The sequence below is a fragment of the Drosophila biarmipes genome, chromosome 3R, assembly GCF_025231255.1.
Source record: "Drosophila biarmipes strain raj3 chromosome 3R, RU_DBia_V1.1, whole genome shotgun sequence".
In the NCBI taxonomy this organism is placed as follows: Eukaryota; Metazoa; Arthropoda; class Insecta; order Diptera; family Drosophilidae; genus Drosophila; species Drosophila biarmipes.
In genome coordinates, this window is record NC_066616.1 from 27,642,189 (window position 1) to 27,656,435 (window position 14,247).

The window sequence follows — 14,247 nt, forward strand, 5'->3', positions numbered from 1 at the left end:
TTTAGACGTAAGATACCTCTATGAATTGGTGCTTTAATTCCCTAAATTTCTATATTTAAGATTTTCTTTTCTGCGGGGGTCAAAATTTTGGCCCATTTTCATGTCCGAGATTTCCGAAATCCCAATGGCTTTCAGACTGGGTACCCAAAACTGAACTTCTAGATTCCATAGTTTGACTTGTTTTAATCCGATTTAGACGTAAGATACCTCTATGAATTGGTGCTTTAATTCCCTAAATTTCTATATTTAAGATTTTCTTTTCTGCGGGGGTCAAAATTTTGGCCCATTTTCATGTCCGAGATTTCCGAAATCCCAATGGCTTTCAGACTGGGTACCCAAAACTGAACTTCTAGATTCCATAGTTTGGGTTGTTTTAATCCAATTTAGACGTGGGATACCTCTATGAATTGGTGCTTTTATTCCCAACATTTCCACATTTAAGGTTTTCTTTTTGACGGGGGTAAAAATTTTAACCCATTTTCATGTGCGAGATTTCCGAAATCCCAATGGCTCTCAGACTGGGTACCCAAACCGGAACTTCTAGATTCCATAGTTTGAGTTGTTTTAATCCGATTTAGACGTAAGATACCTCTATGAATTGGTGCTTTTATTCCCTAAATTTTTACATTTAAGATTTTCTTTTCTGCGGGGGTCAAAATTTTGACCCATTTTCATGTCCGAGATTTCCGAAATCCCAATGGCTTTCAGACTGGGTACCCAAAGCTGAACTCATAGATTCCATAACCTGAGCTATTTGATTACGATTTAGACGTGGGATACCTCTATGAATTGGTGCTTTAATTCCCTAAATTTCTACATTTAAGATTTTTTTTTTCAGGCGGGGGTCAAAATTTTGACCCATTTTCATGTCCGAGATTTCCGAAATTCCAATGGTTTTCAGACTGGGTACCCAAAACTGAAATAGATTCCACAGCTTGAGTTGTTTAAATCCGATAAAGACGTGGGGTACCTTTATGAGTTTGTGGTTTATTTCTCTCAATCTGTACACTTAAGAATTTCTTTTAATTGGGGCTCAAATTTGAAATTGTTGGTTCCATATCTTAAGTTATTTAAGTCCATATCTTAAAAGCCCACAAAGTCGCGGGATAATTTTCTGTGGCCAGAAATTTATGGCTTAAAATACTAGCAGCATTACATTCAGCGAAAAGTTTCGAGTCATTTGACTACCAGATTTTCCCCCGTACTCATTACTCGCCACTGAAATAACTTTAGTTTATTGCAGATATCAAATAACCAATAAGCGAACGTTTTTATGCAGATATCGGCTTCGAGGAACTTAATACCCACTTAGGCAGACTTTAAAAAGCCAAACGACTGTGTGGGCGTATTTAGTTGGTTTTAGAGGCCCAAACGAAGATGTCTTCATCAATGTGGTCGATGGTGGTGTTGATGGGATCTATAGTGGGTTTTGTGGCTTTACAAATTGACCACAAAGCCTACTGTAATCTGCCCTATTGCGGGATGAACAATATTGTGTGCCAGAAAGCTGTAATAAAAAGTTGTATAAGAAAAAATAATGTAGTAACGTCTCCCTTTCTCAGAACTACAGTTTCATTTGCCGCCGCAGCACAAGACTGGTAGATTTGACCAGTAGCCAAAAGGATAATTTGCTTCACATGGTGAATGACTTTAGAAATAGAGCGGCCAAGGGACTGACCCGCACCCTTCATCCCGCCGGGAGAATGGTCAGGATTTCCTGGTCCGATGAACTGGAGCACTTTGCCAAAATGGACGTGATGAGCTGCATGCCCACCCCACGTCCCTGCATGACTTCCCCGAATTTTCCCAACATTGGCAGCATCTTCGATACCGATGGTTACATGGGACCCAAGCAGAAGAGCTTTAGCCGCATAGTAAACATGGTCTCAAAGTGGACAAAGGAGGGACGGTATGTGACCCGCCAACAAACTATATTCTTAACAGATCGCAGTGATCAGAGGTAAGTAGACTTGACCATAAGATTGGTTAGATGATGATAAGGTATCAATTTCTATAGATCCGTTTTCCGACCTGCACTTTTGATGGCCGATCGTAATACCCACATGGGATGTGCTGCAGTCAAGTTTTCCTATCAGCGGTTTAACTACTTGTATCTAAGTTGCACCTTCGCGACAGTAAACATACTGGAAGCTCCCATCTATAGGGTCGCTGAGAGCCCAGGTATATTCTGCAAGGAACGCGATGAGGTTTACACAAATCTGTGTTCCGTTAGAGAGGAATATCCCGAGAACAGAAAATACGTTGAGTTAACCCGGTATATGACTTAGCTAATAGGAAGTTCACTTTGATTTCAATTGAATTACATTGTTTGTCAGTTAAATGCCATGGTAATCGCATTGTTAGCGAATGACAAAAACCTCTCGTGTTGAGTGAAATAAATCAAAAGTGTGACCCGTCACCTCATTCCCTCGGGAGTAGTTAGTCGAAACTATGGAACCACCATATAAGGTGGAAATGGAAAATCTTTGCCTCATTCAACATGGGTCAGTTGCACCTTCTGCTAGTCGCCTGGCTTTTCTTAAGTCCCGGCACGGATTGCTTTATTCATAATTTACTTAATCAACTAAGAAGTGAGCTTCAATTTGAATATGCTCTGCTATTGGGCAACTTGGAACCTATTTGGTTGGACACTTTGTGGCATTTTCCAGTTCCCGTTCTCCAAATAAAAGAGCATAATCAGGTAGACTTTAATTTGGGAAACTATCATTCCCGCAACCTTCTCACAATAGCTTTCGTTAATGATTCCCCGGAGGAAGTACTCGGTGTCTTACACATAAATCTAAGAATGTTGAATACTCGACCAGTTCTCCTGGTTCTTCAGAAAAAGAAAATGAGAGTATATTCCATGTTGGAATGGTGTTGGAACCATCAATTACTTAATGTTGTGGCAATTCGACCAGATTTCAAGGTGAGTAATATTTACTTTAACTAATTAAATAGCTTAAAATTGAAAAGGGTAAAGGTTTCTATTGGTTCGATAACGTTTTCTTTCAATGTTGAGGTCTCTATAGGTTTTCCCATATTCGGCTTGACTGATATTTCTGATGATGATGGAGTCACACTTGTTTCTGATATTGTACTATTTGTATTTGGATTCTCTGTCACAATTTTCAATTTTTCCGTTGGCATATTATCCTCATCTTCTTCACCTAATAGAGCATTACAAACTATTTGACACTCTTCTTTTGTTTTAAAGCGATTTGGATTTCCACCGCAACCGCCGTAGGTGAATTGCTCACAAAGATCGTTTGTAATGTCATAGGCAAACATTTCAAAGCTTCCTTCGCAAGGGCCAGGATTTGCCATAAATGTACATTTTTCTTATAATACATTAGATTGTAATACAAATTATATTTTAAAGAAGGGAAAATATTACCTTGGCGGCGTGTTTGAGAAGTTCCAATGCCTGTCAAGCAAATTAATACTTGGAAAAGATTATTCAAATACATTATTGTAAAACTATTAATTTTTCAATGTGTTTAGAAAACATACGTACATGCTTTTGACATATTAATCACACGCTCTGTTGCCTTTTTCTAACACTTTTTCAGGAGTCATTGATTGTCTACAGCTACACACCGTTTCCCATCTTGCAATTCATTGAAAGACGATTGGATGGAAGTACGAAAATATTCGAATCACGTTTGGAAAACCTTCAAGGCTATCGAATGCCCTTTGTTTTGGGAGGATCTACCCCACGTTTGATTGTCTATCGTGACAAGAATGGAGAATTGATATTCTCAGGTCCTGTGGGCAATTTCATGCTCAGCTTTGAGCAGCGGTATAATTGCAGACTGGTTCAGCCGTATCCTTTTGATGAGACAGTAACTACACCATCTCGGGAACTCATTGGAGCCGTGAGAAATGGTAGTGCCCAAATGGCACTGGCAGCTACCTATGCTCTACTTCCGTTTACCGGATATTCGTACCCTTTCGAACTGATGAGCTGGTGCCTAATAATGCCATTGCCAGCGGAGGTTCCTCACAGTCAGCTCTATAGCAAGGTATTTAGTCCCGGGACATTTTGGATCACTCTCCTTGCCATGGTGACGATTTCATTGACTTTATCCATGGCTCTTCGGATCCATGGCTATAGAGTTACCTTCAGTGAGTACTTGCTGCATGACAGTTGCCTAAGAGGAGTCCTGTCGCAGAGCTTTTACGAGGTCCTACGAGCACCACCCTTGGTGAGGGGTATATACCTTGTGATCTGTGTACTTGGCCTTCTGATTACCTCCTGGTACAACTCGTACTTCTCAACCTTCGTGACCAGTGCTCCAAGACTACCGGCCTTCAGCAGTTTTGAAAGCATCATGCGATCGAGTACAAAAGTTGTGATCTGGAAACCGGAATACGAAATGCTGCTCCTTTTGACGGATAATATGAAGAAGTATTCGGCCATCTTTCAGTTGCAAAAGGACTTTGAGGCGTTTTTGCATCTGCGAGATTCCTTCGACACCAGATATGGTTACATAATGCCACTGGAGAAGTGGTCACTGATGAAGGAGCAGCAGAGGGTGTTCAGTTCGCCATTGTTTAGTCAGCAGGAGGATCTGTGCGTCTTTCATATGGTGCCTATAGTGTTTCCCATTGCCAATAACACGATATTCAAGGAACCCTTGGATCGCCTTATTTTGGATGTGACTGCAACCGGACTTCTCAGCCACTGGCGTGAGATGGTATTTACGGAAATGATCAAAGCAGGACGCTTGGGACTTGTTGATCTAGGTCATCCCAAGGAATTTAGGGCTATGAAGGTAAAGGACCTGGAACAGATTTGGCGATGTTGGGGCTATATGCTTGGCCTGGCCACATTCATATTTCTGCTTGAGTGGATTTGCTTTAGCCGACAAAAGATCTGGTTACACATTAAAAATATTTTTTTACGTTATAAGTGAAAACAAAAATTAAAAATGCTTAATCAATAAAGATATTTATGTCCTTTAATGTTTCTAAAAATAAAAATGGCTTTGTGATTTAAAAAAATGTTTTTTTCTTTGACTATAAACAACATTTTTAATTTTAGGGACTGACACCATACCCTTTTATTATTATTATAATTACCAAAACCCTGTACTTGGTGTTAATTTCCCAGCCAAACCTGTCCCATTGAGGTGAATTTACATGGTTTTTCCGTAATCCCAAGGGAATTGTTTTTCGGTTTTCTGTTTTCGCCCGCGGCTTGTTAACGTGTGCCGCTAATTGGAATTAACCATTAGCCACGTCGTCGACGGATTCATTAGCAACCCTTTAAATGTGCAGCGGCATCAATCAGTGTCATGCAGTTGTCCCTCGACCATCGTGATGGATTGCCCAGTGTGGATCCTGAGCGGCCTTTGCCTGATTAGCCTGGTCGGTGGCGCAACGGTAATTGAATTAGTGGCTAGGATAAAGCTGGAATCGGACTTCGAGTACGTGCTGCTCATGAAGAACAGAAACTTTAGTCTGCCCGATGAGGTTTGGAATGCCAGTACAATGGCGATGGATATTATGGAAACAATAGAAGTGCCTGTCCTCCAACTGGACGAAAATGTGAGCTACTTCTTACACAAAAGCATCAGCAGACATTTGGTGTCCTTGGTGTTCTTGAGTAATGAAAATCTGGACGAGCACAGAGGTCTGCTCAAAGCTCTGGTCGGGAATCTAAGGCATATGACCACTTCAAGAGTGATTTTTCTCATACAATCAGTGGCCTCAAACGATGTGCTTTATATACTGTTTAGAGATTGTTGGCGGAAGAAGCTATTAAATGTTGTGGTTATTTTCCAGGATTATGAGGTGGGTGAGCAGATATAAATTATATTTCTAATAATACTCCTTTTTAATACCAGGCTACCTCAACCTTCTACAGCTACTCCCATTTTCCCATACTACAAATAGAAGAGCGGATCTACGAGTCCAGTCTGTCATCTTCTTTAATTTTTCCGGATCGCCTGAGGGACTTCCATGGCTATGAGATGCCCGTGATTCTTGGAGGAACCGCTCCTCGTATGATTGCATACCGTAATAAGAAGGGTAATGTGGTCTACGAGGGAACTGTGGGTCATTTCATGATGGCCTTTCAACAGAAGTACAATGTAAAATTTGTCCAGCCATTGGGGGCCAAAAATCAATTGGAATTTGCGCCCTCGATGCAAACAGTTGCTGCAGTGCGAAACGATACCGTGGAGATTTCCATATCACTAACTTTTCCAACAATTCCTCCATATGGATTTAGTTACCCTTATGAGCAGATGAACTGGTGTGTCATGCTGCCCGTGGAGGCGGACGTGCCACCTCTCGAGTATTATACCAGGGTGTTTGAGCTGGCTGCCTTTCTGCTGACCTTGGGAGCCCTAGTGATAATATCCTTTCTCCTGACCAGTGCTTTGCGCCTCCATGGTTATGCAACCAGGATAAGTGAGTTCCTGCTCCACGACAGCTGCCTGAGAGGAGTGCTGGGGCAGTCCTTTGTGGAGGTTTTCCGAGCACCCACGCTGGTGCGCGGTATTTATCTGGAGATCTGCGTGCTGGGCATCCTGATCACCGCCTGGTATAACTCATATTTCTCCAGCTACGTGACCACTGCTCCAAAGCAGCCTGCCTTCAGAAGTTACGATGATATCTTGGCCTCCAAAGTGAAAATTGTGGCCTGGAAGCCGGAGTACGCGGAGCTGTTTGGTCGCCTATTGGAGTTCCGGAAGTACGAACCCATGTTCCTAGTAGAACCCGACTTTAATCGGTATCTTGCTCGTCGAGACGCGTTGGACACGCGATACGGTTACATGATCACCACTAATAGGTGGGTGTTGATCAACGAGCAGCAAAAAGTTTTCTCGCGACCTCTTTTCCAAAAGCGCGATGACTTTTGCTTTTTTAACAACATACCTTTCGGTTTTCCTCTGCACGAAAACTCTGTTTTTATGGAACCCGTGCTTAAGTTGATCATGGAGTTGGCCGAAACTGGACTAACTTTTCACTGGATGGCCACGGGTTTCTCGGAACTCATTGAGGCGGGCGAAATGCACTTTGTGGACCTAAGTCCTCATAGGGAATTTAGGGCTATGCAGGTTCAGGATCTGCAGTACGTATGGTATGGTTTTGCCTTCATGGTGGTATTTTCCTGCCTGGTTTGGCTGCTGGAAATCCTGGTCTATAGACTCAAAACAAAATCCCTTTTCCCACGACGTTTAATCTTTCGAGAGCGAAAATAAAAGAGAACCGACTGTTTAAAACTACGACTTTATGACCGTAAAATTATAGTTGGTAATAGTAAACATAAATCGATTTTAGCTAGTTGTAAAGGGTTGGCCCACCGAACGCAAAGGGAGCCTTTGCTTCTTTTTAATGACTAGAGTAAGGCTGGAGTAGTTTCGCAGTACCAGCTGCTTTATGGTTATTTGTGTAGCCATCAAATATGACTTTCCTTTCGGTTCGCTTAGCCCACTCGGGGATCGGATGTTCCCAATTTCCATTGTGCAAATATTTGCACAGCAGCTCGCCGGCTCAAAGTTCAACATCAAAAGCAATTAAGACGCGTGCTTGCCGCAGTGGCAGCTGAACACTGAAAACTGAAGACCGAACACTGAACACTGAACACCGAATACCCACTGTTTGAGCTCCCCCAAAGGTGCGCTGATGTTAGCCACCTGTGCGACGGCAACTGGCGCCTCTTGAAATTCCCTAATCGACATGTTTCGATCTCAAACGACTTGGCCGGCAGTGGAGGCATCACCATCAGCGGTGCACAGAGAAAAATAATTAGTTCATAGTTGCTTTAAGAGCAAAATCTTGGTTACTTCTTCGTTTCCTAGGAAGCTAAAAAATTGTGGGTCTTATAAATCTGGTACATGAAATCAGACCATGTTCATAGAGGATTTTATCGGAAATCTAAAGAATTCGCTTTTTTTTTACATGATAGGAAACCTTTGAATGTTGGATTACTCATGCAAGAAATAATACAACTTTTAATGTGTTAGTTAACGTTTATATCTGGTTAAAATGTTTTTTTTTTCAAAGCTCTAAAGAATTCGCGTTTTTATTTTTGAATTATTTAAAGAGGAGTACATGCGTTGGGTTGCTTAAATGTGGATTTTAATAAATCGGAATTGTACCCCCAATTTGTAGCAGTGCACAAGTCGTGTTTCACCGATCGTGGAGTGAAAAATTTTCTCTAATCTGCGCTGATGGCACGCATTTGTAGCCCCCCGCCAAACGATGCCGGCAGTCTGGGGCCGGGTACTTTGATTTTGACTGACAAGTGCCGCCTGCCTGCTGATGCCGCTGCTGTTGCTGCCGCTGCTGCTGGAGTTGTTGTTGCTGCTGCAGTTGTTGTTGCTGCTGCAGTTGTTGCTGCTGTTGCTGCTGCAGTGTTGCTCCTGCAGTTGCAATACGTTGTTGACATGCACAGCTGCATGCGCTTTCATGTGAGCTCAGCTCCTTTATTGGAGAAAATTATTTCAGACCTCGGCCAAGACCCATCTGCCAGCCCCATCTCCATCTCCATTTCCATCGCCGTAACGAGCTAAAACTAATTAACCCACGACAGACCCAAGCAGTGGACACGGGGCGCATCTTAATTGTCAATAAAACGTTTTAGATTTCTTTATTTTTAATGCTTGCAATCCTAAAAAAATTAATGCAAAACTTAACCGCAGATGGATGTGTGTGTGTTGTGTGTGTGTGTGGCTTCTTGTTTGTGTGTGTGCATAAATAATAACTAACAAAGATTTAACTAAGATTTCAATGTGTGGCTTAGCCTAGGCTTGGATATAAACAAGGTTCGTTCTCTATGTACATAAACTATGGAGTTCAATAAATTAGCAGAAAATACTCGTATTGCAAAGTGTACACAGTTTATAACAAATCGTTAAAACGTTACATAACCCAAACACCATTGAAGATATTTTTTGCGTAATCTAAACTATTGTCCATTAAAAACTATCACAAAATAATTGGCAGTTTAATTAACCACTAACTACGGCTGATTTATCAGTTAGCTTAGCCTAGGCACTACACTAGTTGGGGGGAATGTGGTGTGTGGTGTTTAATCTTGAATTATAGGGAATTCGCCTTGTGTTTATCGAATACAAAAATAATGGCAAGTGCAAGTTGAGTTTGCTGAACATATGCTGTGTAAACGTACTTAAAGATGGTAATGCTCCCCCTTTTGTTTTCTTGAATGCCTTCGAAGTTGGCTAACACTCGGCCCAAGAGATCAAAGAGATCCTTGAAGGAGAAAGGAGCGGGAATTTTGCATAGGATAAGCTCCGTTTCTGGAGGATGCGTTGCGAATTTTTAGCGCCTCAGGTCAGTGTTCCTCCCTCAAATATTTGGCATTCCCTCTGCTTTTGTATATCATTAAAAACATAACTAATTTTATTTAGGCAAACATTTATATATATATACATTAACACTAGCAAACAAATTTATGCTAATTTGGGCAGAGCAACTAAGAAAACGAATACTTTTTAATTTACAGGAAACATTCTGAAGAACTGCGGGTGATCAGGAGACTCGGAATAAAGATCATTTTATTCTAGTTTTGGGGGACTTTAAAAACAAAATTCTCTCTTTTTAGCAAGGAAGCGTTTGGCCTCTTTTTGATATCACCACTCGTGGAATTGCTTCGTTAGCATCGTTACACTTCTATTTCTACACGCCTAGCATACATATTCATATAGTTTAGTAGTAGGTATTTAACTTTAGTAATTAAAATCTTCAAAATTTGGCACATTTAAATTTAATTTGTTTGTGTAAATGTACATTTAGTTGAGTATTGTATTTGGAAGTGCTTCGAGTGTTTGTCCGTCTGTCTGTGTTTGTGTTTGGGCATATAGGAATTGCACAGAAAGCTGAAATAGGAATTCATCAATGACGTAAATTCGAGTTGGGTGTACGAGTATTTAGGTATTTCGAGTAGTATTAAATAGTTTCTCTACATTTGTTCATATTTTGAGTTGTGGTATTTTGTATTTTTTTTTGTGAGTAAGGAACAAGAAATAGTTTAGTCGGGGGGATAACCCCGCTGTCAGTGGTGGTCACTACCGATTGGCGAGCAGTCCATTGGCAGGTGGCAGTACCACTCCTCCAGGTGGCGTATTGGGATTGCTGATCATCACGGGCAGCGACGGCGGCACCACTCCTCCGCCGCTGAGCTGTTGCTGTCGCTGGTTGAGTGAGGCACTGGCCGATCCCGCCGAGGAGCCACTGGATCGCGGGTGCTTGCCGGAACCCCCTTTGATGAGGTTCCCATTGTTCTTCTGGGTCATGTGCGTCTGGTAGTGCTTGGCCAGATGGGCCTTCTGGCGGAAACTCTTGCCGCACAGCGAACAGGCGAAGGGCTTCTCCCCCGTATGAGTTCTTATGTGCACATTCACGGAGTACTTGTCCTTGAATCCCTTCGAGCAGATGGAGCAGTAGTGCAGTGATCGCTCCTTTCGCTGGGCACTGCCCGACGAGGAGGACGAACTGCCGCCGGAATTGGCCGGCGGACTATTGCTGCTGCTACTGGCACTTCCGCTGGACGAGGAGCTGCCACTTCCACTCCCCCCGATCAAGGGATTACTCCCACTACTCTGGTTATTATTGGCCACATTGGGATTATTGTTATTGCTACTGCTGCGCTTGTAGGCCTTCTTGGGCTTGGTGACTCCACCTGCTCCCCCGCCGGATCTCACATGGCTGCTGGCGGCGGAGACCACCACCGCTGAGGGTGGAGATGTAGAGGTACTGACCTCCGGCTTCAGTGGTTGCGGTGGTTGCAGTTGACCCGCTGTTGTCACAGCCGTGCTGGGTGAGATTTGCATGAGGACATCACTGGGTGGGCAATAGTCCCCTGGAGTGGGTGTTCCTGCCGAGCCGGCACTGCAAAACTGCTGCACTTCGTTGGCTATCCGCTTGATCTTCTCGAAGTCATCGCTGAAGGCATTTTCCAGCGACAGGAACATGTCGTCCACCAGGGTGTTGGCATTGCCATTGTGCTGCTGCTGCTGTTGCTGCTGCTGCTGGGAGCTGAGGTGGATGCCCTGGGCCTCGTCGAACATCTGGGCGGCACTCAAGGTGGAGTCAGCAAAGCCCAAGGCGGCTGCCTCATCCGCAAAGAGCAGTCTCCGCATATCCTCATCCTTGACCACCGGCATGGTCAGCCCGTTCTGCATATGCAGTCCCTTCGCATAGCCCTTGCCCTGCAGCGCACTCCGCAGCAGCGACTCCGCCGTACTCTGCTCCGTTTCCGTATTGTGATCCGCCATATGCCAGTCGTTGTTGTTGTTCTGGAACTGGGCCAACTGCTGGCCCAGATCATTGCCACCCGCCAGGGAAATGGCCGTGACCAGCGAGGGCAGCGTCTGTTGCGTCTGCTGACCCTGCTGATTCTGGGCCTGGGAAATACTGCTGAGACCATCCGTGCCATTGCCGATCACATCCTTGCCATCCGTACTGAAGCCACTGTCGTCGTAGGGATACTCCGACTTGATGTAGCCCGGAAAACTGCCCAGCAAACTGTCCAGGTCCAGCGAGGTGGGCAGCTGCTCCGCCTCCGAGCGCTTCAGCCAGGGCTCGCCGCCGTTTAATACTGTCAGGGTGTAGATCTGGCCATCGGTGGTGTCCAGGCTGCTGATCGTGTCGCTGCTGCTGCCCGCTCCACTGGAGGCAGCCGAGGAGCTGCTGGCATTGGGTTGCTGCTGCTGCTGTTGCAACTGCTGATGTTGCTGCTGCTGCTGCTGGTGTTGCTGGTGCTGCTGCTGCTGCTGCTGGAGGTGGCCCTGCGGCGATGTGGGACTGGGCTGGTTGGTGCTGGCGGATCCACCATTGCTGGCGCTGGCGGTGACCGGCTGCTGTTGCCAGCAGTAGCGGTCGAGGTCCTCGAAGATGGAGCTGGAGTCCAGGCGACTGCTGTCCTTGTCCTGGTGCCAAAACTGTAAATTAAATTAAGAGAGTTTTATAGAAGAGTTATTATAATTTCCAAATTTTATTATAGATATTATTTTATTTTTTAAAGATGTATTGGTATCTATTCTGATAAAGACATTTAAATGTAAATTTGTTTCAACATGATTTTTTTTAAATTTTGATTTTTAAATATTTTTCTAAAAATATTTTATTAGGATTAATTATTTTTTTTATTTTAATATATTTATATAATCATTCTATCATCCAATTTTCGAACCCAATATTTGCAACTCCCAAACTGCAGTCTCTCACCTCGTAGCCCTGTAACGTGGGATCGCCGCCGTTGGTGGTTCCATTACGATTGCCCACGGGCACCACGACACCACCGCCGCCGCCTGCACCGCCGCCCCCGCCGTCGTGGATCATGCTGCTGTTGGTTCGCGCACCGCCACCGCAGAGGCTCTGCTGCTGGGACTGCGACGTGATGGGCTGGTGAACCACCTGGATGTGGCTGTTGTTGTTGTGACTGTGGGGCGACTGTTGGTGGCTCTGGTGGTGCTGCTGCTGTTGCTGATGCAGACTGACGCCCAGGGCCTCCACGCCCACGCCCACACCCACGCCGATGCCAATGCCCATGTCGGGACCGGTTACAAAGTCGAAGAAGTCCGCCTTCGAGAGATCCTCGGCACGAAAGGACTCGCTGATGTCCATGCCAGCCGCTGCGGACATATCCTCAGTGCCGATCATTTGCTGAGCTTGAAGCGCCAGAGTAGCGCCTTGAAAAACCAGGTACTGGTTATGTTTTAGTTATGGATGAGCTGGGAAGGAGAAAAAAAATAAGATAAGTTAATTAATGTTTGGCATACAAATATTTTAATAAATTTGTAAACTTTTTAAATGGTTTTTATAAGTAGAGAAAGTCAAGGCGAACTTAATGCTAACGCGAATTCTTCAGGAACACATTTACATAGGCGTCTTATTTTCAATCTATTGATAGCGCGAATTCTTTAGAACCACAATTCTTGAGCCGCACATAAGAGCTAAAGGCTGAGTTTTTTCGAACAACCGTAAACCAAATTACGGGTAAAAATGTAAATTTAAAAGTTAGGTAACACAATTTACAAGGCCCGCTGCGAGTGCAAAATTCTTAAGATACCCACAGCCTGTTTATAAAAGTTTCGATTTCGCCTCGGGTTTCGCTTTCGGTTTCTCAATTTCTCCGGCGCACTCACACACGCGCAGACGCCTGCATTAAAAGTCACACCAATTGATTAAAGCCACTTGTCAGTTGGCCACTTAAGTCAATCAGTCATTCGCATTCGCATTGGCTCATTCTAGCCACATGGCCCGGGCCTGCATTCCGGCCATACTTGCATTTTAATTTGAGGCAGTCTCGGCCGGCTCTGCCTCTTAGCCGGCTATCTGCAAATAAATAAATCAAACTGACAGAAGGGTGACAAAGTGTAAACACATTTGGCGTGCTCGACTCGTAAATCTCTCGGACTTTGGCTAATGCCAAATTCTGCCAACCTGTCGCTGCGACAGTTTGGCTCTTTTTTTCTTGGTTGTCTACTCTGTGGCCAGCACTTTTTGTTTCACTCCGGGCTTGTTTCATTTGCATAGATTCGGCAAGTGCCCGGCATTTAGAATAGTTGCAAAAAATAAGTGAAATAAGTGCGGCTACCGTGTAGCCCATATCGCGCATACCCCTGAGGTGATCGAACTGCCAGTCTTTGGCCAGTTCAGTTAGCATATCGCTAACGTACCCCCGAGTCGTGTTCTGGCTAAATGTGCCAAATGTTCAAATTGTCAAATTGATTCTACTCTTTTGGTGTTTTATTTGTTTGATTTTTTTGTTTGTCTCCCGCCACACTGACACCGACATCGAAACCGACTTGGGCTTATGTGTGTATGAAAAATGGACCTTACGGCCTGGCAGCGTGAGAACCACAAACAAAAATGACTTAACAAATTTGCATGGCCCGCTCGTACGTAGAGCTGGCTGGGGCTTGCATACTTTAGATAAGGGCAGAGCGTAGAGAAAATGCCGCTGCTGGAAAATATTTCAGATGCTGCTGCTGTGGAAACTTTAAGTGCAATATCTGGGGGGAAATCAAGTTGGCAGGGGATCTGGAAATGGACAAGACGGCAGCAGGCACTCGGAAAAATGATTAGCTATTCTTAGATTAAAAACAAATATATATTTTGTATCAATAAAAGAGTGCACAGCATAAAGAACCTTATGAATTTATATTTTACATCATAAACATTTATATTTTTATAACATCTGAAGGTCTTTGTTAAGGCTTAAATATTGCTAAATATAGTTTAAACATTTTGAAAATATTTCTAGGA

General features: G+C 43.9%; 4 protein-coding genes across 9 annotated transcripts in view; 3 read left to right on the plus strand and 1 right to left on the minus strand.

Annotated features, from left to right (window-relative positions):
• Window positions 1–1,352: 1,352 nt before the first annotated feature.
• On the plus strand, window positions 1,353–2,419 carry LOC108024460 (tabinhibitin 7-like). Its single transcript, XM_017094378.3, has 3 exons — window positions 1,353–1,509; window positions 1,563–1,960; window positions 2,018–2,419. The coding sequence occupies exons 1-3, from the start codon at window positions 1,378–1,380 to the stop codon at window positions 2,286–2,288; spliced, it is 801 nt and encodes a 266-aa protein (XP_016949867.1). The 5' UTR covers window positions 1,353–1,377; the 3' UTR covers window positions 2,289–2,419.
• An 81-nt stretch (window positions 2,420–2,500) lies between these two features.
• On the plus strand, window positions 2,501–4,932 carry LOC108024331 (uncharacterized). The gene is made up of 2 exons (XM_044092457.2): window positions 2,501–2,929; window positions 3,573–4,932. The coding sequence occupies exons 1-2, from the start codon at window positions 2,501–2,503 to the stop codon at window positions 4,917–4,919; spliced, it is 1,776 nt and encodes a 591-aa protein (XP_043948392.2). The 3' UTR covers window positions 4,920–4,932.
• Window positions 4,933–5,325: 393 nt separating this feature from the next.
• Window positions 5,326–7,214, plus strand: LOC108024332 (uncharacterized). The gene is made up of 2 exons (XM_017094234.3): window positions 5,326–5,799; window positions 5,853–7,214. Exons 1-2 carry the CDS (start codon window positions 5,326–5,328, stop codon window positions 7,212–7,214), a joined length of 1,836 nt encoding a protein of 611 aa, XP_016949723.1.
• Window positions 7,215–8,575: 1,361 nt separating this feature from the next.
• LOC108024817 (TPR-containing protein DDB_G0280363) overlaps window positions 8,576–14,247 on the minus strand; it is a 94,507-nt gene continuing 88,835 nt past the window's right edge. For 3 of the 6 annotated variants that reach the window (XM_050888782.1, XM_017094943.3, XM_017094942.3), the window contains 2 exons: window positions 12,205–12,710; window positions 8,576–11,918 (listed from right to left, as the gene is read on the minus strand). In XM_050888782.1, coding sequence (XP_050744739.1) covers window positions 10,044–11,918; window positions 12,205–12,639 — 2,310 coding nt within the window. In that variant the 5' untranslated portion in view covers window positions 12,640–12,710 and the 3' untranslated portion in view covers window positions 8,576–10,043. The other 3 variants (XM_050888781.1, XM_050888779.1, XM_050888780.1) reach the window with 3 other exon arrangements.

What these genes read in the sequence shown, in the direction of transcription:
- LOC108024460 (XM_017094378.3), top strand. Translation starts at nt 1,378, where the DNA reads ATGTCTTCATCAATGTGGTCGATGGTGGTGTTGATGGGATCTATAGTG. An exon ending in ATATTGTGTGCCAGAAAGCT is followed by an intron (nt 1,510 to 1,562) that starts GTAATAAAAAGT and finishes TCCCTTTCTCAG; the next exon opens with AACTACAGTTTCATTTGCCG. An exon ending in ACAGATCGCAGTGATCAGAG is followed by an intron (nt 1,961 to 2,017) that starts GTAAGTAGACTT and finishes CAATTTCTATAG; the next exon opens with ATCCGTTTTCCGACCTGCAC.
- LOC108024331 (XM_044092457.2), top strand. Translation starts at nt 2,501, where the DNA reads ATGGGTCAGTTGCACCTTCTGCTAGTCGCCTGGCTTTTCTTAAGTCCC. An exon ending in CAATTCGACCAGATTTCAAG is followed by an intron (nt 2,930 to 3,572) that starts GTGAGTAATATT and finishes ACACTTTTTCAG; the next exon opens with GAGTCATTGATTGTCTACAG.
- LOC108024332 (XM_017094234.3), top strand. Translation starts at nt 5,326, where the DNA reads ATGGATTGCCCAGTGTGGATCCTGAGCGGCCTTTGCCTGATTAGCCTG. An exon ending in TTATTTTCCAGGATTATGAG is followed by an intron (nt 5,800 to 5,852) that starts GTGGGTGAGCAG and finishes TTTTAATACCAG; the next exon opens with GCTACCTCAACCTTCTACAG.